Source organism: Macrotis lagotis, chromosome 1 (genome assembly GCF_037893015.1).
Source record: "Macrotis lagotis isolate mMagLag1 chromosome 1, bilby.v1.9.chrom.fasta, whole genome shotgun sequence".
NCBI lineage: Eukaryota > Metazoa > Chordata > Mammalia > Peramelemorphia > Peramelidae > Macrotis > Macrotis lagotis.
In genome coordinates, this window is record NC_133658.1 from 690,121,759 (window position 1) to 690,148,494 (window position 26,736).

General features: G+C 35.0%; 1 protein-coding gene across 6 annotated transcripts in view; it reads right to left on the bottom strand.

Moving 5' to 3' along the window:
- Positions 1-26,464, bottom strand: part of RAPGEF4 (Rap guanine nucleotide exchange factor 4) — a 351,048-nt gene extending 324,584 nt beyond the window's left edge. For 2 of the 6 annotated variants that reach the window (XM_074215698.1, XM_074215700.1), the window contains exon 1: positions 26,350-26,464. In XM_074215698.1, coding sequence (XP_074071799.1) covers positions 26,350-26,414 — 65 coding nt within the window. In that variant the 5' untranslated portion in view covers positions 26,415-26,464. The remainder of the gene's footprint in view (positions 1-26,349) is intronic. The other 4 variants (XM_074215702.1, XM_074215701.1, XM_074215699.1 and 1 more) reach the window with 2 other exon arrangements.
- Between the last annotated feature and the right edge of the window lie 272 nt (positions 26,465-26,736).

Here is a 26,736-nt window from a genome sequence, read left to right on the forward strand (position 1 = left end):
GCCAAAATCCCAAACTTCTAGGTAAAATATTATATATATATATATATATATATATATATATATATATATATATATAATTTATATAATTATATATTCTACAATCAGAAAGAAAATTTCAGTTCTAAGAAGTTAGTCAGAATCATAATTTAGCAGTCACCATTATAAACAGAGAGTTTGTAATATTATATTCCAACAGGCAAAGGAAAAAGGTTTGCAATAAAGAATAATTTACCCAACAAAACTGAAGAGAAACTTAAGGGTGGGGATAGAGTGATTGGATCATTGATGAAATAGAAGACTTCCAAACTTTCCTGATCAAAAGATCAGGGCTACATAAAAAGCTTTGAGTCAAAATGAAGTCAAGAGAAATATAAAAAGGTAAAAATAAACAAATAAAGGACTAAATAAGGGGGGGAGGGAGGAGGGTTGCTTATATACTAATATGAGAAGATAATACATGTGTTTCCTCTGAATCCTATCTTAATCAGATGTCTCAGAGGGAGTCTAATTAGACAGAAGGCTTATGTCTTGAACTTAGAAGAATGAAAAGGGAGGGAAAGAGGAAGAGGGAGGGAAAGGGGAAAGGAAGAGGAAGGTTAGGGGAAATTATCTCACATAATCTGATAGATTTTATAGGTAGAAGTCTATCCAAAGAAGGAGAAAGAAGTGGAGGAGAATGTTTTATCTGAACTGGACAAAGGAGATAAGAATATACATAAAGGAGAATTGGGTATAAAAATATATTTCACTCAACACAGAAACAGAAGGGAAAAGGAAGAAAGGAGAATAGAGAGGAGGGAAGGTAAATAAAGGAAAGGATTAGTATTGTCATACAAACTCTAAATTAGTAATGCACAAAATACAGTTTGTTTGTTTTTTTAATCAGAACAAGGAACTGGAAACTGAGGGATTGTCCATTAGTTAGGGGTTTGGCTGAACAAATTACAGTTTATAAATGAAATTAAATACTATTGTGCAATAAGAAAGATGAAGATAATGGTTTCAGAAAACTTTGGAAGATTCAGATGAAGTAATGCAGAATGAAACCAGGAGAACAAATTCTACTTTGACAACATTATAAAAATAGACTAATAACTTTGAAAGACTTAGAACCTGATTAATATAATGACCAATCAATGATTCCAGCAAACAAAAGATGAAGCATGCCGTTCATCATCATGTCTAATAAGTGGAAAAACTCGGAGTACAGAATGAGACTTATTTTTTGACATGGTCAATAGAGAAATTTGTTTTGCTTGAGTACACCTGATAATAATGGGGTTTTTTTTCTTTCTGTTTCATTATCAGGGTTGTAGAGAGGGACAAAAGGATTGCAGATTTTGCTGACTGAGAAAAATGAACTGTAATCTACAAAAGAATAGGTGCACAAGAATGTTTACTCAAAGTTCTGTTCATGGGAAGCTCTAGAACTTATTTCCTCTCATATTGAATAGAGTTTAGAACAGGTTTACTGAAAGCCAAAGAGTATAGGAACTAAAAATGGAAGGGAACTCCAGGCTTAAGAGAGTAGTAGTTTCCTGAATATTTCCCTGGAAGTCTCCCAACAGGAATCAAAGTAATTCATGTTTAATGACTGAGATTCAAGCAATGAGAGAGGAGCTATTTATGATTAAGAATGCCTTTTCGTTTGTGACTTACATTTTGGAGAGCAATTTGGAACTATGATCTAAGGACAATAAAATGTGTATACCTTTTGAACCAGCAATACAACTACTAGATCTGTATCCCAAAGAGATTGTAAAAAATGGGGCAAAGACCCTCAAGTACAAAAATATTTATAGGAGCTTTTTTTGTAGTGGCAACGAATTAGAAATTCAGGGGATACCCATCAAATGGGGAATGGCTGAACAAATTATGTCATATGAATGTGATGGTATACTATTGTTCTATAAGAAATGAAGGTAGATTTCAAAACAGCCTGGAAAGACTTGCATGAACTGATGCCAAGTGAAGTAAGCAGAAACAGGAGAACACTGTACACATTAACAGCAATGGTGATGGATTTAGCTCTCTCAGCAGTTCAGTGATCAAGGATTTGCGATGGTAGATACCATCCATATTCAGAGAAGGAACTGTGGTATCTGAATGTAGACCAAGACATACTATTTTGACTTTTTTGAAATTTGTTTCATTTTTTTTCCTTTCCCATGTTTCTTTCCCTTTAGTTCAAATTCTTCTTTCACCACATGACTAATATGGAAATATGTTAACCATTACTTGCTTTCATGGGGGGGGGAAGGAAGGGATGTAGAAAAATGTGGACCTCAAAATCTTACAAAAAGATGAATGCTGAAAACTATCTTTGCATGTAATTGGAAAAAATAAAATAAAATATCATTTTTAAAGTGAGAAAAAGAGAATGTCTTTCCAGTGTCTCTCAAAACAGTCATCAACTCTTTATTCTGAGTCAAATCAGCTACATCAATTTGGTTATTTGAAGAAAATTCTAAGCTACTGACAGTAAACAGAGGTGTTTATCCTATATCAATAGTTCTCTTAGTATGAGCTTCAGATTCCAAAAGTTTCCTAAGATGCTTTTAAAGAATCCACAAAATCAAAACTATTGTCAAAATAATTTATTGTTGTTCAGTCATGTCAACTCTTCATGATTTCATTCACAGTTTTCTAGGCAAAGACATTGGAGAGGTTTGCCATTTCCTTCTTTAGATAAGAAAACTGAGGCAAGCATAGTGAAATGAGTTACCTAGTTAGTATGTTTATCAGGCCAGATTGGAATTCAGGAGGATGAATCTTCCTGACATCAGGCCCAGAACTCTATCAATTTGCCACCTAGCTGCCCACAGTAATAATTACGGAGACTTTATTTGTCTATCTATGTGTTCCTGTTTTCCCAAATACATATTTGTATGAGGCCAGATTTTCTTCATTCACTTAACAAAAACAACATATTGTAACATATCGAATACAGCAGCATGAGAATCTAGCTGTCTTCTATTAAAATAGACATTAAAAGAATTTACAAAAATGTATAAAATGGGGGCGGCTAGGTGGCGCAGTGGATGGAGCACCAGCCCTGGAGTCAGGAGTACCTGAGTTCAAATCCAACCTTAGACACTTAATAATTACCTAGCTGTTTGGCCTTGGGCAAGCCACTTAACCCCATCTGCCTTGCAAAAACCTAAAAAAATGTATAAAATGAGACCACTATTCTTATTGATTACATTTCATTTTGGAAAATATTGCTATTTTTTATAAAAGTAGGTAATTTGTTATTTTGTGATTGATTAATTTTTGCTATTTTACAATTAATGAATATTTATTTATCAGTTTTCATTTCTAATATGATAAATATTGGCATGTAAAACCCACAAAAACAGGAGCCCTTTGAAGTCCTAAATAATTTTTAAGAGTGCAAATGAATCCAGAAACAAAAGATTTTGAGAACTGTGACCTGATCTATTACAGATTCTTGACAAGGTTCAAGATTCCTTATGACTATATCCACTGTAACACAACTGAATTTTATGATATTTGTTGTTCATTCTTGAAGAAGACCATGATATTAGGTGATGCCATGACAAGCACATTAACTGGATTTCAGTGAGGGGTGCTAGGTTAAGTCACCAGCCTCACTTTCTCCTCCAGAGTCATCTGGGTTCAGTGGCCAGATATGAATCAAGAAAACTGGAGTTGGCCCTGGATGTGAGGTATTCAGGGTTAAGTGACTTGCCCAAGGTCACCCAGTAAGTGTCAAGTTGCATTACCATAGAAGTTATTGCCCTTCACCACTCAGCTGAAGAGGTATTGCATCCACACTCCCCAACATGACATAATCAAAGTCTCTTTTTATTGTACCTTCTTGCTTCCTTCTCCTTAACTCTCCTCTTCTTTATTCTTTGGTAACTCCATCTAGTGAATTCCAGCTTGGACAAGTAGAGGAGACTATAAATTTACTTTGAGGGTTTGGCTTTGTTTCAATGCTTCATCTGTATGGGAAAATGTAAGAGGTTTGGAATAGAGAAACTGAGGAACCCCAAACTCCAGAGCTTTTGGAAGGTATTGTGCAAATAACCCTTATGTGGATAATGCCAAAAGGAAGAAGTACTGTGAAAGTTTACCTTATACTAGTGTAAAGCCTCAGAACAAGAGACTGAAGTCTTACAAACAGGAAGGACAGTCAAATAAAGTATAAAGTTTAGCCTGAAGGTTCTTAAGTATTTAGGTACTTAGCCAAACCTTTGTCTTCTCTTTGTTCTAAACAACCTTTTAGAACATCTGGATCAATATGTCCAACAAAAGCTTGTCATATAGAATATAATATTTATTTATGACAACAATGTAATCCATTAGCATGATAATAAAATGTAATAATGAAATAAAGTATAATAAAAATAATAATATAATAAAACATTTACTTCTTAAATAAAATATAAGAACATGCCATTTTAAAGGTGAATACTGAGCCTGCTTTTTTGATACCAGAGCTGCTATATCTGGTTTAATAGAAGTTGCAGTGATGTGAAGAATATTTTCAATCTGAAATGTTTGTTCTATTTTTATTTTTTGTATGCTTCATACAGGAAAAAAGTTGCTAACAAATATATATATACTCCCCAAAAGAGATGTCATAAACAGGGCATATTTGTGAAATGATGAATATTTTTCTTTAAGCAGATAAAACTTCTAAAATTTCAATAAAGGGCAACTAGGTGGCACAGTGGATTGAGCACTAGCCCTGGAATCAAGAGGACCTAAGTTAAAATCTGACTTAAAATACTTAATAATTAGCTGTATGACCTTGGCCAAGTCACTTAACCCCATTGCCTTGCAAAAAAAAAAAGTCTGATAAAATCACTTGAATAAATTTTTCTAAGTTGAATATCTGATTGCAACTGTACTTTATTTGCAAATTTGAAATTTGTTGATGTCAACTGAGAATGAAGTAGCAAATATATATATAAATTTATACTAATTTTTCATCACATAAAAGAAAAAATAATAAAGTCTGTTCCAATTATAATTAGTCATATAATTTTTTAAAATAAAAATCCTAATTCCTACATGCAAACTTTTTGTAAAAAAAACCAATAATAACAAAAACTCAAATCTGATCATCTGAGAGGGCACACAATGTTAGTTATGCAAAAAAGTTGAGCCATTAAGCTGGTCTGTGATGTTGCCATGTTGGTGCATGCACTTACTTGTTCCTTTCATTTCCACTTACAAGATATAGGCCCCGTGAATGGACTTTGAGGGGGCTGAACACTCCTGTTATAAAAAAAATGAATTGATGCCAGGACCTGAGAATCCCTGCTCCTTAAATAAAGACCCAAAGGAACTAGACAAAACACTAATTGAGGAAAAAAGTAAAGAAGGGTTTCTCTACTTTCCCAAACCCTCAACTATTGTTAGTTTTAATGAAGATGGGTGATTACAACCTAAAAATAATAATAATCTCCAATTTTTGAGCTAAAGAGCATTTCAGACACGGGAAGCAAAGAGAAACTCAAACACCCGCATAATCACTGGTACTTGTCTGCCTGTGTTTGGAGAACAGGAGGCATTCAGCAGAGTAGTGTCCACTCTAGAAATGCCTAACACATTGATTGGTAGTAGTTTCTCATACCTTAAGCCATACCCAAAATAGTCTTCTCTTGGGTAATGTCCTCTGAGTTGGGATACCACCTGAGTCATTTAAAAAAAATCAAATGTTTTAAATCAATTTATACAGATTCTTTAAAAGCACTTGTCAAAAAATAAAAGCTCATGTTATGTTTCTATGATATTCTAGGCATTGGGGATCAAAAGATAAGAATCAAATATTCCTTTTCCTCAAGGAACTTATATTCTATTTGAGAAAAAACATACACATGAAAATATATAGAAAATAAATATGAAGTATTATTCCTTTTTTTTTACCTTCATGGCTCTGCTTTCAATGCAATTTTCACAACCCCCTGTGAGCAAGTGGTAGATACTCTTCCTCATTTTATACCCAGGATATCCAGTTGGTTCTGTTACAGTCCTACTCGTCTTTGACACTCTAATCTGGTGCCTGAATCTTAGTTTCTCAGTCTCTTAGCTGTAGAGTTCAGCTCAACTAGAACCCCATTTCCTCTCTTCTATAGCGAAGATTAACCTGTAGGTCAGCTACTGCCTTGAGAGCAAATTTTTCAATTTTAAAAGGCTACAAACCAAGATGGTGAATGATCTATTTGCACATAATTGTGTACTCAATGCAACCTCTGCAGCTGAGATTCAACAAAGTTTGTATCAATTCTCGGTTGCTTGTGCTAATTTTGATCTAACAATTAACACCAAGAAAACACAGTTGCTGCATCAGCCATTACCACACCATCCATATGTGGAACCATCGATTACAGCAAACGGAGAAGTTTTAAACTATGGACATGTTCACTTGCCTTGGCAGTTTCCTCTTCAGGGAGGTACACATTGACAATAAGGTTGACACTCACATTTCCAGAGCTAGATCAGTATTTGGGAGACTCAGAAAGTGTAGGGGGGGGGGGGAGAGAGAGAGAGAGAGAGAGAGAGAGAGAGAGAGAGAGAGAGAGACTAACTACCAAATTGAAGGTCTACAGAGCTGTTGTGCTGACCTCATTGCTATATGACTGTGAAAGCTGAACAGTCAACTAGTGCAATGTCAGGAAACTGAATTGCTTCCATTTAAATTCTTAGAAAGATTCTGAAGATCATTTGACAGGAGAAGATGCCAGATACTGAGGTCATTTCTTGAGTTAAACTTCCCAGCATTCCAATTACTACAGAGAGTGAAATAACGATGGGTTAGTCATGTTGTTAAATTGCCAGAAGTTCACTTGTCAAAAAGACTATTCTATGGAGAACTCACACTGGACAAGCACTCACAAAAGGATCAGAAGAAGCAATAGGGGCGGCTAGGTGGCGCAGTGGATAGAGCACTGGCCCTGGAGTCAGGAGTACCTGAGTTCAAATGTGACCTCAGACACTTAATAATTACCTAGCTGTGTGGCCTTGGGCAAACCACTTAACCCCATCGCCTTGTAAAAACCTAAAAAAAAAAAAAGAATTAGAAGAAGCAATACCGAGACTCCCTGAAGTTTACTCTTAAGAACCTTGGAACTGATTGTGCAGCATGGGAGACACTGGCACAAGACCACCCAGTATGGTATGCCCTCATCAGAGAGGGTGCTGTGCTCTATAAGAAAGGCAGATTTGAAGCAGCTCAAAGGAAACATGACTTCCATAAGTTTAGAGCACCCATCCCAGGTACTATTCACATGCACCATTTGTGCCTGACCTGTGGTAGAGCATTCCAAGCTCATATTGGTCTGATCAGTCACAGTCAGATACACTGTAATTTGTCTCAAACATAATGATGTCATTTTGATTTTCTTCAATAACTAAGGACAAGAGTCAAGAGAAGACTGGGCAGTCATTTACTCATGTTCTCATGGGAACTTTATGTAATTTGGCTGCCAATCAACCTAATTCATGCCTCCTCATCTCTTTTCTGATTAATTTTCTTTGCTTTTCCTCCCCAATTGAATCTTTTCTTAAATTGATGTTGCATCTTTAAACACCTTCTCTAGTTAGCAGACTTTGTCAGGGTAGTCTGGTTTTACTTTTACTTTTGATTGGATGTTTTCTTAGTTTAGTTCATCAATTTTTCTCTCTTAAAACCACAGTTCAAACTTCAATTCTCTCTTAAACCCTCCTCTTAAACTTAGTTTAACCTATTAGTTTAATTTGATTTTTCAATTCTTCTAAATCCCTGAGTGTCTTGCTCAGATAGATTATAAGAACTATATAAAATGAAAAGGTGTGGCAAAACAGTTGTTCACCTGAAAAAGGTGTCAGAAAATACTATTATAACAAAATTAAGATTTTAACAGATTGGTCAAATTGTTCTAGAATTTTCTAAATAAATTTCAAACTAAAAATGCTGTTGTAATAGAGTTCCCCTTACTAAAATAGACTGGAGTCTGGATAGCAATTATATGCAAGTTTCAGATACATTGCAGTTTATACTTTTTATATGCCAGCTGTTTTTTTTTAAGTTTTGATTTTTTTGATAACCTAATGTGTATGTAGGTGCATGAATTAAACAATAACCAGAATTGTAAAATTAGTAAATAAACATTTTAAAATGTCTACTTTGAGCACAAACCAAGGACTTTCATGAATGTGTGCCTTCTCCTCAGAAGGATATGTTCCCAGCAACATAGGACAAGAGGAAACATATGTTGTTTATTTGTTAATGGCTTGCCAACTCTGGCTTTAACGATAATACCATTTGAAAGTTTCACAGCAGTTTATGTGCCTCAGCTGTGATAGTTTGTTCCCTTGCTGTTCAGTATTTATCAGTTTGCTGTTGATTCCTTGTTCTAGTTTCCCATCTGTTACAGAAAATTGCACCCCATGCTTCATAGTTTCTTCCATGTCACCTGTGAATTTTCCTCTGAACTTCCTTGACTTGGGTTTCTCTTATCTTACATATGCTGCTGCCATTGCTTTGTTCACAGTCTTAGTTACATGTTTATTTCACAATCCTCACTCAGGCCTCTGATTTTATGTACCATACAAGTGCTTTCTGTGCTGAATATAAGATATTTCAGATTTGTTCATTTGTGCCTTCATATTTACTATACCATTTCCTGACCAGGTAAGGAGATTGCAAGACTTTTTCTGAAAGCTTTTTCTTGCTCTCTTAGCAAAACAATGGCAACCTGCTGCCAAACACAGAGGAAAGAATTGGCCCTATAGCCCAATGCTATGTCCAAAGGGAAAACTGAAACATTTCATCCCTTTCTGGATTCTTTACCAAAACAATGCAAAATATTTATATATTTTAAACATCTAAATACTTTAACATCTCATGTTTTCATATCATTAACTTCAATAATATGGACCGTAGCAGAGAAAAAAGGAAGCAAAATATCAAATAAATGTCAAAAACTATACTCACTAAAGTACATAGCTTTACCAAGACAAAAGGCTTATGGTCTTCTATTAATATCCATTTTACTTTGTATTGACACACAGTTCTATTAACTTTATCTAGTTCCAAATCACTGAACTTGACAACAGTCTATATGTCTATTGTCTGAGGACCAACCTAGCCATTTAAATATGGGCACTCATCACCACCACAAGGTTGGTCATTTAGCAATGATTTTTTTTTTGTGGGGGGGGAAAAAGTAGAAGTTGCCATGGTAATATATGAAACAAATGAGGCTCAGAAAAATCAATCTGTACATTATTCAGTGACCCTGAAAATGTAGGAGACAGAGAAAGTCTGAACTGATCTCAGCACATATCCTGGAAGTTGTTGGATTAAAGTTGCTGTGTGTCACTTAACTAAAAATCTAATGCAAGAAGTCCAGTCATTTGAAGCTAGAAAGCAGGAAAATAGAAATCTGTAATAAATTGAAAGTGGCTTTTTGAAGTTATCAGAGGAAGCCAAAAGTAGCAAAGAAGTATCTGTGAGATTCAGTATTAACTGATGAACTTTGGCACAAATTAATATTGATGAATATCCATACCATCATACAAAGGAAGTTATGGGAGATTATGAACTATTTTCGGGAGATATCATATAGAACAAAAGACCAGTAAAATGTGTTGGGTTTGAATTGGAAAGTTGTAATACCTTGTGATACACTATAAGCAGAAGATAATAAAAGTAGAACTGGAAATAACCTTAGAGGACATCTAGTCCAGCACCTTCATTTTACAGATGAGGAATAGAGGTCTGGAGAGGGCAGTGATTTGCCCAACAGTATTCAAGTGGTAGAGTTTGGATTTGAACCCAAGTTTCTCTGACTTTAAATCCAGCAATCTTTTCACTGCTGCTACTAGTTTTCCATTGTGAACTACTAGCTCTATTTTTTCTTTTAATGAAGAAGGAATAAATTGGACAAGAAAAGACGAATATCTATGACTTCCCAGAGAATTGCCATTATTGTTACAAATGGGATGTGCATTGCTATTGTCAAGTATTTGAAGGACTATCATGTGGAAGAGAGATTAGACTTGCTTGATTTAGTGACAGAGTAGACCAAGAAAACCTATCACTCACGTCTAAGGGTCTAAGCATCAACAATCCTATTTCATAGATACTCTATAATTTATTGTATTTCTTTCCTCTTCATTATCTTTCTTTTACTAATCTCTTTCTTAAGTCTCTTTTTAAATGCATATCAATTAAGTTTTTTTTTAATACTGTGGCAGCAACCCTTTAATGGTTTACTGAGGTTCAAAATTATTTCCTCTTGGAATAGGCAAGGAGGGTAATAATTCTTGTAACTTTTGAGTGGAATTAAAGGAGGAGTAGGAAAGAGGATTATAGCGCTGAAAAGCAAGTAGGCAGCGTATTTATCAAGGCAACCAGGCCATGTGATGTTAAAAAAAATTTTGTGGAGAAAGTTCCTAATAGTATTAAGACAGGTGAAGGAATAATTCCTCCTGACTAAAAACAAATGAATAAGATTTGGATATGAAACTCTTCTTATACTGAGCTAAATTAAAAAAGGCATCAATGACCCAATTAAAGATGAGTTAATTGATTTCCACAATAGACAGAAAATCTGAATTGATTTTCAATGAAGTAACAAAATTTTGGAGGTACCCATGGAGAATTCTTATCTAATTTCTTTTAAAAATGTTCAAGAAGCTTTAATTCTTTTTATAACAACCTATCTCTGTCAGTCAGGATTCCAAATCTTGTTCTCCATTACATCTGAAGCAAGAAATAAATTAATATACAAGAATCTCAGAAACAAGAATGAGAATAAAACTTGATTGATAAGAAATGGAATCAAGGGTCTTACTAAATTGACTGCATTCTGATAAAAATTTAATGACTTTGTGATCTTAAAATTTTTTTACATATTTAAAGTTTTCTTCATGAAAATTTATTTTATTTTATTTTTTCTGTGCATATGTATCATATTTTCTACAACATATTTCCTTTCATGGGATATGAGGTTTACTAAAAACTAAGTGAGTATAGCAATGGAACTGTTGTTCAAGATCCTATATTTTCAGGATATCACTGAGGCAAAAGGATCAACAATGGTTTATTTTTGCCACAGACTCAGATACAATGATATAGTTCTTTGACAACATTCCTTAGGCCTCTATTTCTTCTTTATATATTTCTTCATTGTCCTCTGGATTATTCACAATTTTATTATTTTAGAGACTTCAATATTTCTCCATAGTCCTCTGAGACATTCACAATTTTATTATTTTAGAGATTTCAATATTTTAAGATTCAATATTTAAAATTTATAAATTGGGGCAGCTAGGTGGCATAGTGGATAAAGCACCGGCCCTGGAGTCAGGAGTACCTGGGTTCAAATCCAGTCTCAGACATTTAATAATTACCTAGCTGTGTGGACTTGGGCAAGCCACTTAACCCTGTTTGCCTTGCAAAAAAAAAAAACTAAAAAAATTTATAAATCATAAATTTAAACTGAAAAGGACCTTAGAAGTCATCTAGTTCCAGCTTCTCTGGGTCATAGCCAAATCCACAAAGGAATTAAGCATAATTAGTAGTACAGCTATGGTGTCTTCTGATGCCCAACATATAATCTACTCCAACTCTACTATTTTGCCTCACAATATAGGGTGAAAGGATTGGTTTTAGTGAGTTTTTTTAGCTCCTCAACTTCAATCCACCCCTCTTTTCCCCCTCCTATTCAAATTTAGGCTGAATTCATGAAAAAATATTCTCTATAAAGACCACATATTTTTATGTTCACACAAATGCCTAAAAAAGTGTAGTGAATGTAAGGTCCCACTATTTTATTGTTATTGCTTGAACTAAGCATTTGACTTCATAGAGGGAAAAAAAACAGCTTTAAGGGGCAGGTAGGTGGTGCAATGGATAGAGCACCAGCCCTGGAGTCAGGAGGACCTGAGTTTATATTTGACCTCAGACAATAATTACCTAGCTCTGTGACCCTACAGCCTTGCCACAAAACAAAACAGTCTTAAAAGTCCTCTGCACATGTTAAGAATTTATAAGTTTCTTTGATATATAGCAATCATAGAGATAACTCTGGTCAACAAACAAAGCAAAAAGTATATGCTCAACAAAATTTTGCCATTATCTTGTAGTATTTCCATTCCCTACTAAGGATAAACACTTTAGGACAGTATAACTAATTTTTTTTTTAAAAATTGCTTATTATAACAGCTTGATGTAGTGGAAAGAATGTTGGTTTTGAAGCCAGAAGATCTGAAATTAAATCCTGACTTCTACACTTGCTATTTATAAGACCTCAGGCAAGTAACTCAGTATTTCTAGACTTCAGTTTCTTCACATGTAAAATGAGGAAGCTGGGCCAAGTAGCTCCTAATATCCTTTCTAATTCTAAATCAAGGATTCTAGGACCATAGGATAGCTTTGGATAACTAGAGAAATCCTGGGGGGGGGCACATAATCACATTCAGGGTTTGTAAATCCCTGTTATACACTTAAAACTTATTGAGGTCAAGAAATATTTTCTTAAAATGCAAAGTTATCTTTCTTTTAGAATGATCCTAAGAGCAAAAGTGTTATTCATTAGCGCTTGTCTAATGTACACTTATCTTAAATATTTATTAGTTTTCTTCTTAATCTTTTACTAAGAGATGAGTATTCTTTTAAATTTAATTGCCTTTCCTACTGAGGCTACTCTGATTAGCCAAATGTTTTATTTTGTTGTTGTTGTTTTTCAAAGTTGAATTAAATGTTTATTATAACTGAGGAATTTCCTAAGAATAAAAAATTAGAAATACATTAATTTCCTTAATTTATACACCACCAGATTGTTTTTCCATTTATCTTAGAAGTTAGATTTTCCAAAAGTCATACTGTAATAGACAAATGGTCAAAGTTGAGGACAAATTGTTCTCAAAAGAATTTTGAACTATTAACAGTTATGTGAAAGAATTCTCTAAATCCCTAATAACAAAACATCATAAAGGCAAATCAAAACAACCTCATGTTTCATTTCACAGGCAGCAAATCTGGGGTGGCATAAGGGGAAGGAACACAGGGGCAAATTGAAGCAATGTAAAAACAAAAGATAACAATAAAATATATTTATATAAATAAGGTCTTTAATAATGAAATCACATGAGGTAACTGTAAAACACTTAAAAATATCAGATGAAAAATGAGCTAATAAGGCATTCATTAGGCACTTACTATGTGCAAATCACTGTGCTAAATGTTAAGAATATAAATAGAAAAGTTCAATAGTCTGTATTCCCAAGGAGCTTACCTTCTATAGGGGAGAGAATATATATATATATATATATATATATGGAACATATGTTAAAAAACAAGTCAGTCTGATATGTTTTAGCATAATCAGGTTTGCTAAGGAAATGACTGTAGCAGAATGATAAGAGAACTTTATTTACAATCATTTCTCATTGAGGGGAATGTTTTTCTATATATTATTTTCCTTAGAATTAAAATCAAGATCTAGTCACTAATTTAAGCACAAATGTACATTTATCAATAAATCAACAAACATTTATTAAATTCTTATTATGTATCAGGCACTATAATCAAAGAAAAAGCAAAAATAGTTACATTTTCCAGGAGTTTGGTAGTTAATGGATAGAGGGGACATTGTCATATCACAGTGGAGCTCCAATATGTCATTTTGAATCTGATGAGGATATAGCAGTTCCCTGATCCAATGCTGTCCCCTACCCTTTCTTCCCTCCATGCTTTTGCACACTGAAACACACTCCTTCCTTCCACACCTCTACTTATGGCAATCTTTCCCTTCCTTTAGCCTTAAATCAAAATCTACATTCAACAAGAAATTTTGCATAATTTTCCTAACTTAAAGTGACTTCTCTTTGCCCTTGTCATGTTATATCTTATATTTACATGTAGTAATATGTTTGCTTTATCTTCTCATTCTACAGAAGTCCACTTGACAGCTTTGACTCTACTCTTTTCTATTTTATTTTAAGGAAAAACACAGTGCTTTGCACAGAATAAACCCATCATAAAAGTTTGCTGAACTTAATTTAATCCTGTAAAATAATTTAAAAATTTTGTATAAACAAGAGGAAGGAACTTTTCATCAAAAAACCTTGTGAGAATGGGGTGGCTAGCTGGCGTGCCCTAGAGTCAGGAGTACCTGAGTTCAAATCTGACCTCAGACACTTAATAATTGCCTAGCTGTTTGGCCTTGGGCAAGCCATTTAACCCCATTTGCCTTGCAAAAAACAAACAAACAAAAAACTTTGTGAGAAACCAAAACTCCCATGTTAATTTAGTAATAGGTGGCCTGGAATATATTCAGGATATAGAATATCTTTAATCCTCATGATGGATTTTCATCACAAAGAAACTCTTTAATGTTCTCCAAATGTAAGACCTAAGATGATTTGCAGCACAATGTCATATACAAAGCTTTTCAGAAATGGGAATATAATCATATGGACAAATGAAGAAAGTCATCTAATAGTACTGTGTCTACACATTTGTACTGTTCCACCATTAAAAGATCTTCCTGGTGTGGTCTCTCTCCTGTTCCCCTCCTCTCTTCTTTAATCCTTTAAGAATTCTTTTATTCTTTTATATTTTATTTTCTCATTTCCTCTTCTTTTCTCCTCTTCCCCTTTTTTTATTTCCCCTTCTCTCTTCTTTTCTCCTCTCCTTTCTCCTTTTCTCGTCTTCATTTCTCTCTCTCTCTCTCTCTCTCTCTCTCTCTCTCTCTCTCTCTCTCTCTCTCTCTCTCTCTCTCTCTCCCTCCCTTCCCATTTTGAAAGGGAATACTGATATTTCACATCATGAAATTTGGATTTCTTTGAGAAATTCCTGAATCTAATCATTCTTTTCTCTTAATTATTAAATATGGAGTAATCACAAGCAGCAATTTTTTTTGGAATGTTTAGAAAGTAGGCCTAACTTCTTATATTTTGCTCCCGTAGTTCATAGGGTCTGCATGTGTGATATATAGAAATATATACACGCATACATGCAGATATACATATAGATAAACACACATATTTGCCGTTGTGTGATGTGCTGTATAGATACATATAAATTGTTCATGGGCAAAGAAGTTTGACAAAGCAGAGCTCTAAAGTCATTAAAATGAAGCTGCTGAAAGCAGTAAGAACAAAAGCAAGTCAGATTAATGTGAAATTCAATTGTGAGAATGATAAGAGAGTAGTCATAAAGTGAAGAGCTATAATGCCAGATTGAAAGCTTCTGAGTAAAAAAATAAAAACTTACTTTATCATCATTTTTATTATAGTATATTAATGCCCATATTGCCCTTTCTAATAGGTAATATTATCTTCTAACAATATTCTGTTGGCACTTGTGTTATGAAATTCTAATGCATCAAATTAAATTTTCTATAGAGAACAGTGCTATCTACCCACTGGGGTAGATGATAAGCAGTAATGCTCTGAACAATTTAACAGAAATTGCTGCTCTGAGTAATAATTTATTTTGAACACCTAAACATAAGACCTGATATCTTACTTAATTGCTTATCTTTAGAAAGGAAATTCAGGAAATATCTATCAAGTATCTGCATGGTGTTTCTGAATGTTTATACTGGTATGATTTCTTGAAAGGACAGGATTTAACCAGGTATGGTGGTTGCATGCACATATATAGTTTCTGCTACAGGGGAAGCTAAAACTGGTGAATCACTTGAGTTCAGAAGCTCTGAACTGCAGAAGAGTTAAAGCCAAAGGGACATCTACCATAAGCCTGGAAGTAAAATGGTGGGCCAGCCAACAGGAAATCTAGAGAAAGGTAGAGAAGCCTAGGACAAGAACAGAGCACCTTATAGCTTCCATGAAAATCAGGCATGGGGATCTGAATAGGAGAGAGGAAGAGAGGGGATTAGGAGAAAAAAAGATGATAAAGAAAGGAGAGAGAAAAAGATTGAGGGGCAGAGACAAAGAGAGCAATGTCCTTCCACTAAGACAAATAGACAATAACAGTGTTTTCTCAAGATAAAGTTATCAAACTAACTGAAAGGAGAGTGTGCCACCCTTACCAGGCCTAAGCACTGTAATCTCAGAAGATCACACTGAAGGCCTTTTCACTGATAAGTCTTTCTCACCTTACAACTCAGGTATCCTTTTTAAAATATATATTTTAAAGATTTCATTAAATATTTCTCAGTTTCATACACAAAAATTTAACATTCATCCTTTCCTTCTGCCCCTCCCATCTCCTTGAGAAGGCAGACAATTTGATATTGATTATATATGTGAGGTCATATAAAATACATTTCCAAATTATCCATTTTGCAAAAGAAAACACAAACAAAAATGAAGAAAAACAAAGTTTAAAAGCATGTTTCAATCTGCATTCAGAGTGCATCAGTTCTCTCAATAGAGATGGATAGTATTTTTCCTTATGAATCCTCTGGAATTGTCTAATCATTATCTTGATTAGAGTAGTAAAATCTTTCACAGTTGAGCATTCTTACAGTATTGTTGTTACTGTGGACAATGCTCTCCAGGTTCTACTCGCTTCACTTTGCATGAATTCATATAAGTCTTCCCAAGTTTTTCTGAAATCATCCTACTTGTCATTTTTTTTGTCAGTACAATAGTATTATTTCATCACAATCATATAGCACAACCTATTCAGCCATTCCCCCAATGGATGGACATTCCCCTATATTTCCAATTCTGAGCTACCACAAGAAAAACTGTTATAAATATTTTTGTGCAAATAGATCCACTTCCCTTTTCTTTGATATCTTTGGGATTAAGTCCTAGTAATGATAATGTTGGGGCATAGGGTATTCACTACTCTGTAGCCCTTTCAGCATAGTTCTAAACGGTTCTCCTGCATGATTGCAGCAGTTCACAACTTCATCAATTCTGCATTAGTGTCCCAATTCTTCCATATCCCCATCAGTATTTGTCATTCTCCTTTTCTCATGTTGGCAAATATGATAAATTCGAGTAGTTCTAATTTGCATTTCTCTAATCAGTAGTGATTTAAAGCGTTTTATGTGACTATTGATATCCTTGATTTCTTCTGCAAACTTCCTGTTCAGATCGTTTGACCATTTATCAATTGAGGAATAGTTTTTATTTTTTATTTTTACAAATTTGATTAAGTCATCTATATATTTGAAAAATGAAGTCTTTTCAGAGAAACTTGCTGCAAAATTCCCCCAGTTTCCTAGTTTTCCTGCTAATTTTGGCTACATTAGTTTTGTTTCTATAAAAACTTTTTAATTTAATGAAATCAAAATTGTCCATTTTTATTTCCCATGATTCTCTCTAGCTCTTTTTTGGTAATAAATTATTGCCTTATCCAAAGATCTGACAGGTACATTTTTCCATGCTCCCCTAATTTACTTACACTATCCTTTATGTATAATCATGTACCTAAATACTTTAGTATTATATGATGTGAGATTTCAGCTATGTTTAGTTTCTGCCAAAATGTTTTATAGTTTCCCCAGCAATTTTTGTGAAATAATGAGTTCTTATCCCAAATCATGGCTCTTTCATCTTATCAAACATTAGATTACCATTAGTCATTTACTACTATGTGTTGTGCATCTAATCCATTATAATAATAGAACAGTATTAGCCAATTCCAAATTGTTTTGATGTTAATAGCTTTGTAGTATACTTTGAAGTCATTATGATGCTGCTTCCCCAGGTACCTTAAATTTCATGAAAGGTGAAAGTATTTATACACAATCAGAGATTAAGTGAATACATTCCCACCAAGGTATTGCTTCCTTTTTACCTATACTTATTCCTTCAATTTCTATTTTTGTCTTATTACTATAGAATTATATAAAATAATAGGGATAAAAAGGAAAATTCTTGCTTTTACCTCTAATCTTATTGGAAAGGTTTCTAGTGTTCTCCATTATACACAAGGCTCTTTACACAGTTTTCTCCTTAGAGGATTCTACACTTGAATTCATCTGGCCAAACTCCCTTCAAGATTTTCCTTCTCTTTTCTATATGCCTTTGCATAATCAATCTCACATGCCTTTTCACTGGTATCTCTTAAAACTATTAGCTCCTTTGCAGGTTTTATTCAAGTGACAATTCCTTCAGGAGGTCTTTGTTGATTCTCCAAATTATCAGCAATGCCTCACCATCACCATATATTTATTTTGTATACATGCTGTATTTATTTATCTGCACACATGTTGTTACCCTTTCACCCAGTAGAATATAAATTCCCTTTCAGGCAAGGACTGTCTTGATCTTGTATTTCATTCTCCAGTGTCTATTACAATGACTGCTATCATAGTTAATTAATGGTTTATTGAGCAAAAACAATTATTTTCTTTATTTCTTTTTATTAACATTTATTATAATAATAAATGATATCTTCATTAATATCTTTATAAATTATCATTTCCCATTAGCCACTTTTATTTTTCCTTTCAATTCAAAGATGATATTCTTTGTCAGAAGAAATAAAAGTTGAGCAGCTACTCCTTCTCCCTATCATTCTATCAAATATAATCTTCTTTGAGCTCATATGCCGACACAAAAGTTCATCTTTTCAACTCTGATCTTCTTCTGAGGATATTATATGGTTCAGATTTACAGGATACTACAATTTCCAAAGAATCATAATTACATGTGACTTAAAAGGCAATGAAACACTTAAATTGGAGCAGAGTAAGTAAGTTATAGTAAATACTAATGATGATTGATGGCATAAAGTGGTATAAATGGTATTTTCAAATTAATGTATAAGTAGAAAAAGGGATCACTATTTGATGGTGAGAGCAAGTGAAAGTCCAAATGTTGCAACAGTATCTATTAAACAGTAAAAGATTGGGAGGAAGCTTGCAGCATGTTGGCTAGAACACCTCTGGTAGACTGCTGAAAAGGTACAGACAAGAATTACACAGAAAGGGAGAGCATGAATAGGATTAAGATCAGGATTAAATGAAGGGATATTGAACTCAATAAAATCATGAACACAAAAATAAAATCCTTTATGCTGAAGTCATATTATAAACTCAGAGGGTGACAGCATGAGGTCTGGTTATATAGTTGCAAGAATAATGCCACTGCATAAGAAGTCTTCCATGTTGAAGACAGAATGCTTGTATTAGATAGCATATATACACAGATACATGAAGAGTGTGGTGTAGGGAAAAGAGAACTATCTCTGGAGTCCAAAGATTTGGATTCAAATCCTACCCTGATATTTAGTACCTATGTAACCAAAGGCAAATCACTCTGTAACCGTAAAAAAACTGTAGATGCTATTTTTTTATGATCACCATCATGATCATTGTTGTTGTTGCTGACTAAGGTTCCTCTTTGCTCTAGATCTACCATCCTATTCATCATCAGCATCATCAGCATCAGCATCAGCATCATCATCATCATCATCATATCAAACAAAAGCACTACTTCACAGGTTTATTGTGAATATAAAATGAAATACTATAGACATAGCACTTGTAAACCTTAAAATGCTAAATAAATATTGAATGTAAATATGTATACATATATGCACATATGCATGTATTCCTGTGGCTACATGTGTGCACATGCATATATAGTGGCTAAGGGGCACAATGACTAGAGGACTGGATCTAGAATCAGCAAAATTCATTTGTCTGAGTTCAATCCTGGTCTCAGACACTTATTAGTTGTGTGGCCCTGGACAAGTCACTTAACCCTGTCTGCCTCAGATCTGTGTAGGATGATCTGAAGAAGGAAACGACAAACCACTGCAGTATCTTTGCCAAGAAGTTGCCAAAAAGGATCATGAAAAGTCAAATACAACTGAAAAATGATTGAACAACAACAAAAGGTGGGCTGGATGAGAGAGAAAAAGTAGGGTAAGATAGAATAAAAGAGAGAGGAAAACTTTTGTTGTGTATTATATTCCTGCATTTTGTAATATTCCTTTTCCCCTAATAAGGATATATATGATAATGAATCTTTCCTAGGTCATGTATACCATTAGTTTTCTAAATATGTGCTATATATGATAACTTCCAAGATAAGCCACAGGTTGAGTAATCCAAAGACCCCCAAGGCAAAGATCTTGAAATGATCAGAAACACCCTCCCCTCCCACAAGGGCAAAAGATACAAAGACTGAGCCATTATACACATTTCTTTGCCAGTGAAGACTTTTTGATTTGGTTGGTGTTAGGAGACTCAGAACTGGGGGGAAAGGTTTGCTAGTCAACTAGAACAAACACAATCATATCTCACTTAAATTTGGACAGGCCAGGTGTGGAACAGATAACATTGAGATATGACTGAAAAAAAAAGTTATACCAAGGATATAATCATTATGTGTGTCATATTCTTTTCTTTTTTTTTTTTTGCAAGGCAAATGGGGTTAAGTGGCTTGCCCAAGGCCACACAGCCAGGTAATTATTAAGTGTCTGAGACCAGTTGAACCCAGGTACTCCCGACTCCAGGGCCGGTGCTTTAATCCACTGCACCACCTAGCCACCCCAACTTTATTTTCACATAGAGAGAAGTTCAATGTTTTCCCAGCTGTGAAAATTTTAGAAGCAGGAATGAGTGATCACCTAACCTACCAGACAAAAGCTGAGAAGAGTGCTTCTCAACTCCAATACAGTGCAATTGCTTCATATCAACCCCCTACACTATAAACTAAGTGCTATGGATTTTCAAATTAGGCCTAAGGAATTGCTCTTGACCTCAAGAAGTTTATAATCTATAAAGCTAAATTATAGAATAGAGTATTAAAGAGATAATTTGTGAAAAAAATCTAGAAAGATAAGCAATGATCTGTGTTCACCAGGAGTAAGGTATATAAAACTGATCTCATTTCTTTCTTTGATAAGAATTCCCTGACTACTGGGAAATGATATAGACATGCTACAGTATATTTGGATTTTAGCTAATCAGGTAATAATATTTCTCATTATATCCTTGACGATAGGATGAAGAAATATATGCTATGATATTTTTTACTTTAAAGCTTAAAAAAGTTTTATTTATCTTATACTGGGAAAAGTAAAATATATTAAAATTAAAAAACAAAAAAGAAATATATTCTAGATAGATGATAATATAGTTGGCTGTATTTGTCTTTAAACAACTTGAATTAAATTTTTTTATCAATGACAACCTAAAAGTGTCTCAAATAGCATGCCACCAAATTCTTTCCTTGTTTTTCTACTTTTTAATATTAAGGTCAGTGATTTGGAGGAATAAACAGCATATTTATTTTTTGGCTTTTTTAAAAATACTAAACAATGGGGTTAAATGGCTTGCCCAAGGACACAGCTAAGTAATTATTAAGTGTCTGAGATCAAATTTGAACTAAGATCCTTCTGACTCCAGGGCCAGTGCTCTGTCCTCTGTACTACCTAGCTGCCCCAACAATTAGCATATTTATGAAATTTGTGGATGAAACCAAGTTTCATCCCAAGAAACCAGGACGAATAATTTTATATGATGGAATCAGGATACAAAAAAAATTTCAACAGGTTGAAAATATTAAATTTAAAAGGGACTCAATTCAATTCATCAAGCTATTACTAAGTATATACTATGTCAAAGTGGTATATTTGGTGCTGGTGGCACAATGATAAAAAAAATTTTACAGTCCCTGTCCTTGATGAGCTTAACTAAATAAATATGAAGTCATTCATGTAGATTTTTTTCAGATCAACTGCAAATGTACAGAATAAATGAAATATAGTTTAACAGTTTTAAACTCAACTTTTGATAATTAGCACTGAAACTTTGCATCTTTGGTACCACATTTTAAATTGGGTACCACATTTTAAATTGGGGCATTGATAAAATGGAGCATTGGCTTTCTACAGAATGGCCACCATGAGCACTTGAAAATCATATGTAAGAAACAGTTGAAGGAACTAGGGATGTCAGAAAAGTGGGAAAACAGTAAGGCAGAATATGATAGTCATCCTCAAATTTTCAAGGACTATAATCTGGAAGAGAGATTAGATTTATCATGAATAACTATATCAGGGAGAAATAAAATCAGTGGGTGGAAGATATAGGGGAACAGATTGTTTAAAAATAAGCAATAATTTTCTAATGATTAAAGTTGCTCAACAATGAAATCATAAACATTATAAGGTAGGAATTTCCCAATTGATCATGTTCAAGAAGAGGCATATAAATAACCCTAAGAATGCTGAACTTAGAGTACTGAATTCAAATCTATGTTGTGTTACTTTAATACCTGTGTAACCTAGGACAAGTCATCTAATGTTTGGGGGTTTCAGTCTCTTCATTCATAAAACGAGAAGGATGAACTAGATGAGGTTCTTTCCACTTCTAAATCTGTGGTGCTATGATGCTACTTTGGGATTGAATAGAATAGAATTTATTCATTGTGTAGGAAAGCCAACTGCATGAACTTTCAGGTTGTCCCAAATTTTAGAATGTCAGAACTGGAAGGAAATTTAGAGGTGGATTAGTCCATCCCATTCTTTTTATACATGGATTGTTTAGGATCCAATGAGGTGAAGTGACTTGCTCAAAATTCCACTGTTATTAAGTGGCAGAACCAGGACCTGAAACCAGGTCTTCTGATTCCAAAGCTAATGAAGGGGTGTTCTGGTAAGTGGCTCTCTGGGGAAAAGATGCTTATATGACATAGTTTTAAGTTTTTCTGCATTGTTAGTATTTTCTCCCTAACATTCTTAAGTCTAAACAGTATATCAAACCATGATTTCTAATGTTTACTGATCTCTGAGGTGAAAAAAATAGTCCCTGTAATTATACTCTGAAAAGCTTGCAACTAGCTTTCTCAGGTTCATAGGAGCTAGCTCCAGTACAACCTAAAGCCTCTCCCTTCCAGTTCTTGATTTTGTAATCATATATGATTTTTTTAAACTAGAAATATATGAAACATTAAATGAAATTAAATGTATAAAATTATATCCCAGGTTACAAAAGAACAGATTTAACAACAGGCAAGTCTTAGGAGTTTAAAGAATAGGTGCTCAGTTTGGGCTAGAATAGTCAGCAAAGGTTTTACCGTGGTAAATGTTCTTTAAGGATAGCTAAATTTGAAGACACCAGAGGCAGGAAAGTCAGTACTATTGTAGGTCTTCATAAGGTAGAAAAGGCTTGATCTGGAGTGGTGGCAATAAGAATGCAAGGAAAAGATTGGAGGGAGTGACATATGAGGAAAAAAATAGTAAGATTGGTTACTAACTAGGTGAAGGAAGAGCAGAAGGCTTTATATATAACCATGATCTTTCCAACAAGAGAGTTGCTTCTTAAGAGCAAAAGAGTTACCCTAAGGAAATTGAGTAAAAGTTTAAGTGATTTGCCCCAAACTACACAGAGTTAATTAGCAAACACACAAATGGCATATTTCTTTGACAAAATAAAATCTCACATTAAGCACCTGTTGTTTGATTAATATTTTGTATAAGGGACATATAAAAAGTATCTTAAATTAAACCAAAACTAAGAAAGACCCTTGCATCTCCTTAGATAAATGGTACCAAGTAACTACATGTTAAGCATCTTTTAAAATGAAAATATTAATATTTAAAGGATTCATGAACTGACTAAAAAGATCACAACATTCTTGACACACCAGGAAAGCTAAGTTGTCTGGTTTAGCCTGTGATCTCTCTTGACATTTAAACATGCCAGTCAACTGAGACACTGCAGGTTATGTGTCTACAACCAGGAACAAGAAAGAAGACTATAAACTCCTTCATGGATAGAACTCGATTCTGGATCAGTAGTCATATGCATTATTCATCACTTTATCCACAGCAAGATATAGTGCCTTCTAGAAATAGTGAGAGAAATGCAAAGTTGTCATTGTTGTCATTGCTACCATAAACTAATACAATCTGACATATCTATAATGCACTAGACTTTGCAAAGTGATTTCATGTGCAGTAGCTCATTTGATCCTTCAACATTTCTGAGAGAGAAGCAGGGCAGGTATTATCATCCCCATTTCATAGATATCACTAATAAAAATTGTTGTTAATGTTTATATATGGTCTCACTTCCCATACATTCTTTCCTTTGATTAGGATCACAATTGTGTAAGATTTTTTTTTTCCATCTCTAAAATGGGGATAATACCTGTAGTACTTACCTCATCATTATATTCTCCCGGGGAGGTAAGTACTACAGGTATTATTATCCCCATTTTACAGATGAGGAAACTGAGGCACTGAGATTTTAAGTGACTTGCCCATGGTCACACAGCTGGGAAGTGTCCGAGGTGGGATTCAAACCCAGGTCTCTCCTGACTCCGAGTCCAGCACTCTATCCACTACACCACGCTGCCTCTCAGGAAGCTCAGGCAGACAGTGGTGAACTGACTTGCCCAAAAATCACATCCTGCGTTATTACCGGTACTGGTGCTAGAACCCTGGTCTCCAGCTTTATATATAACCTATCACTCTTTTTACTATACCTCCAAGAGAAACTCTTTAATGTTGTTTAAGTAATTAAATCCTAAAGATTTCTTTTAACTTGCAGATTTTTAGCCATTGTGGCTGATGACAGATTGGTTAATAATTGTTCTATATTTTAAAAACCAAATTTCAAACTGTTTCAGTAGGACAGAAACATTACAAAAAGAACCAGCTCAAAAATAGAACAGTTAAGTGATGACTTTTCTATATGATTTTATCATAGGGAAATGCTGGCTAAAAGGTTTCCGGTGAATTATTAGCCTTCATAAACATGCAAAGAGATTGCATATTAAACCTTAGGGCAAATGAGAAAATAAAGTTTAAGATTAAAAAAAAACAGTTCAGTAGAAAGCATTAATAATTAGTTAATTTATATATGCATTAAGTGTAGAGCCTGATTTTCTATTTTTATAGCCATTTTTCATAAACAATTAAATTCAGATTACTCATCCCATTAGCAGTCTATTCATTTTAAAATGCTCCTAGTTCCAGGAAATTATTTTGTCTGATTTAACTGTCATTGAAATTTTCTTGCTAATTATTGCATGTAACTTCTCTGATATTAGTACATATTGTTTAAGATATAAGTGGGGGCACTCCTTGCCAAAAAATCTTTCTAGTATATGGTAAATAAAAGTCAGACTTCTCCCTAAATGTCTGTCAGCTATATTACATTTTTAAAAATACACAACATTCCTCTTTCTTCAAATTGCTTAAATTTTCTTTAAACTTCTATCATTTTGGAGCATAATCTATATTTCAGATTTCTGATTTCTAATTGGTTACAAATCCAATCACTGTAAAGGTTTCAATATGGCAGAGTGCAATATTCCCCACAACTATAAATAGAGATGTTATGCAGATAGCAGCATGACATTGAAATATTCCCCACCAGCACCATCTCAAACTGGAAAATTTGAAATGGTTTCCTCTGCAAGATTCCTTGCTTAGATTTTAATTCTATGCACAGTTCAGACGCAGCACCTTTTAATCAGGGTAATAAACTATGATGTCTTACATACTGTGTAATGTTTACTGTTAAACCTACAATCTGGTCAAACACAAAATTATCTTGTCATAGCCTGGGAAAATTACACCCCCACCCCAATACACACAGAATCCTTCTTAAAGGAACTCTACTTAGAAGTTCAAATGATCCGATGGCTTGTTTATGTGGCCAAAAGGAAGAATATCTCTTTTCCCGAATGGCCATAAACCTCCAAATAAACAAAAAACCCAAAGTAGCCAGGCTACCTTGTGATGCACAAACCTTGAACAGAGAGCTGTGAATAAATATGCAAAGGGATTTGAATTTTTCAACTGGGCCCAATACTTTGATTCACAGAGCAAGAAAAGAATCACTAGGCAGTCTAATCTTTTACCCCAAATCTCAAGGAGTTTTTAAGAAAAAATGCCCCCTTCCCTTTAGCCCAAACTGCCAAATATCAGATTTTCTCCCTCTGCCTTCCTGCACTAATAGAAGTGGGGCTGCCCAAGGAGGCAGCTTCAAGATAGCGGCTGAAGGACGGAGAGAGACTAGCTAGAGAACTGGGGGATTGTTTGGGTTTTGTTTTTTTTTTTTTTTTTAGGTAACGACATTTCATTTTCCTTCACCACGTGTATTATTACTCCAAGAGGGTGGGTGAGAGTATGTCTCCTAGCATCCCTTAGGGAGATGCTGGGCCACGGCCCCTCCCCTTGCACTCCCCCAATTCCTCCCCCGCTATCCCCTCTTCTTCCCGGGCATCTTGCGGGCTCTCTGATTGCTCTTCATTTCCGAAGAAGCAGGTGCTGGGGCTGGGGAGGGAGGCACGGGATGCAGAGATGCCCGGCGCCGCAATGCAACCAGCAGCGCCTTGCTGCGGCTGCAGCGGCAGCAGCCCGGGATGGAGAGGGGAGGGCGAGGTTGGGGGGAACGGGGCATTGGGGGTGGGGGAGAGTTCTTGTGATACCTTTTATCCAGGCAGGCGATCCACTCTGCAGAGGAGGAAGAATGGGCAGCGTGCGCAGCGACCATGTTGGGCTGTCACAGGGAGCCTGTCGGCCACCTCCCTTGTGTCTTGGTGCCTTTTCCTCTCCAGCTGGCTTTCCTCTCTGCGCCCCGCACCACCACCACCTCCTTCCCCTCCTTCCTCTGCTTCCTCTCCTTCCTCTCTCCCAGAGAGCAGCAAACAGTCGGTTCCTCTACATCCCCCTCCCTTCCCCCCAGCCCACTTCAGTTCCTCCCTCTCCGCCGGGCTCCTGCGGCCTTCAGGCAGAGGAGGGGGGTGACCAGGTCGGGGCGGCCTCGAACCCCCCACCCCGGCTCCAGGACTCCCGGGGCTCCCCGGGCGGCGGCG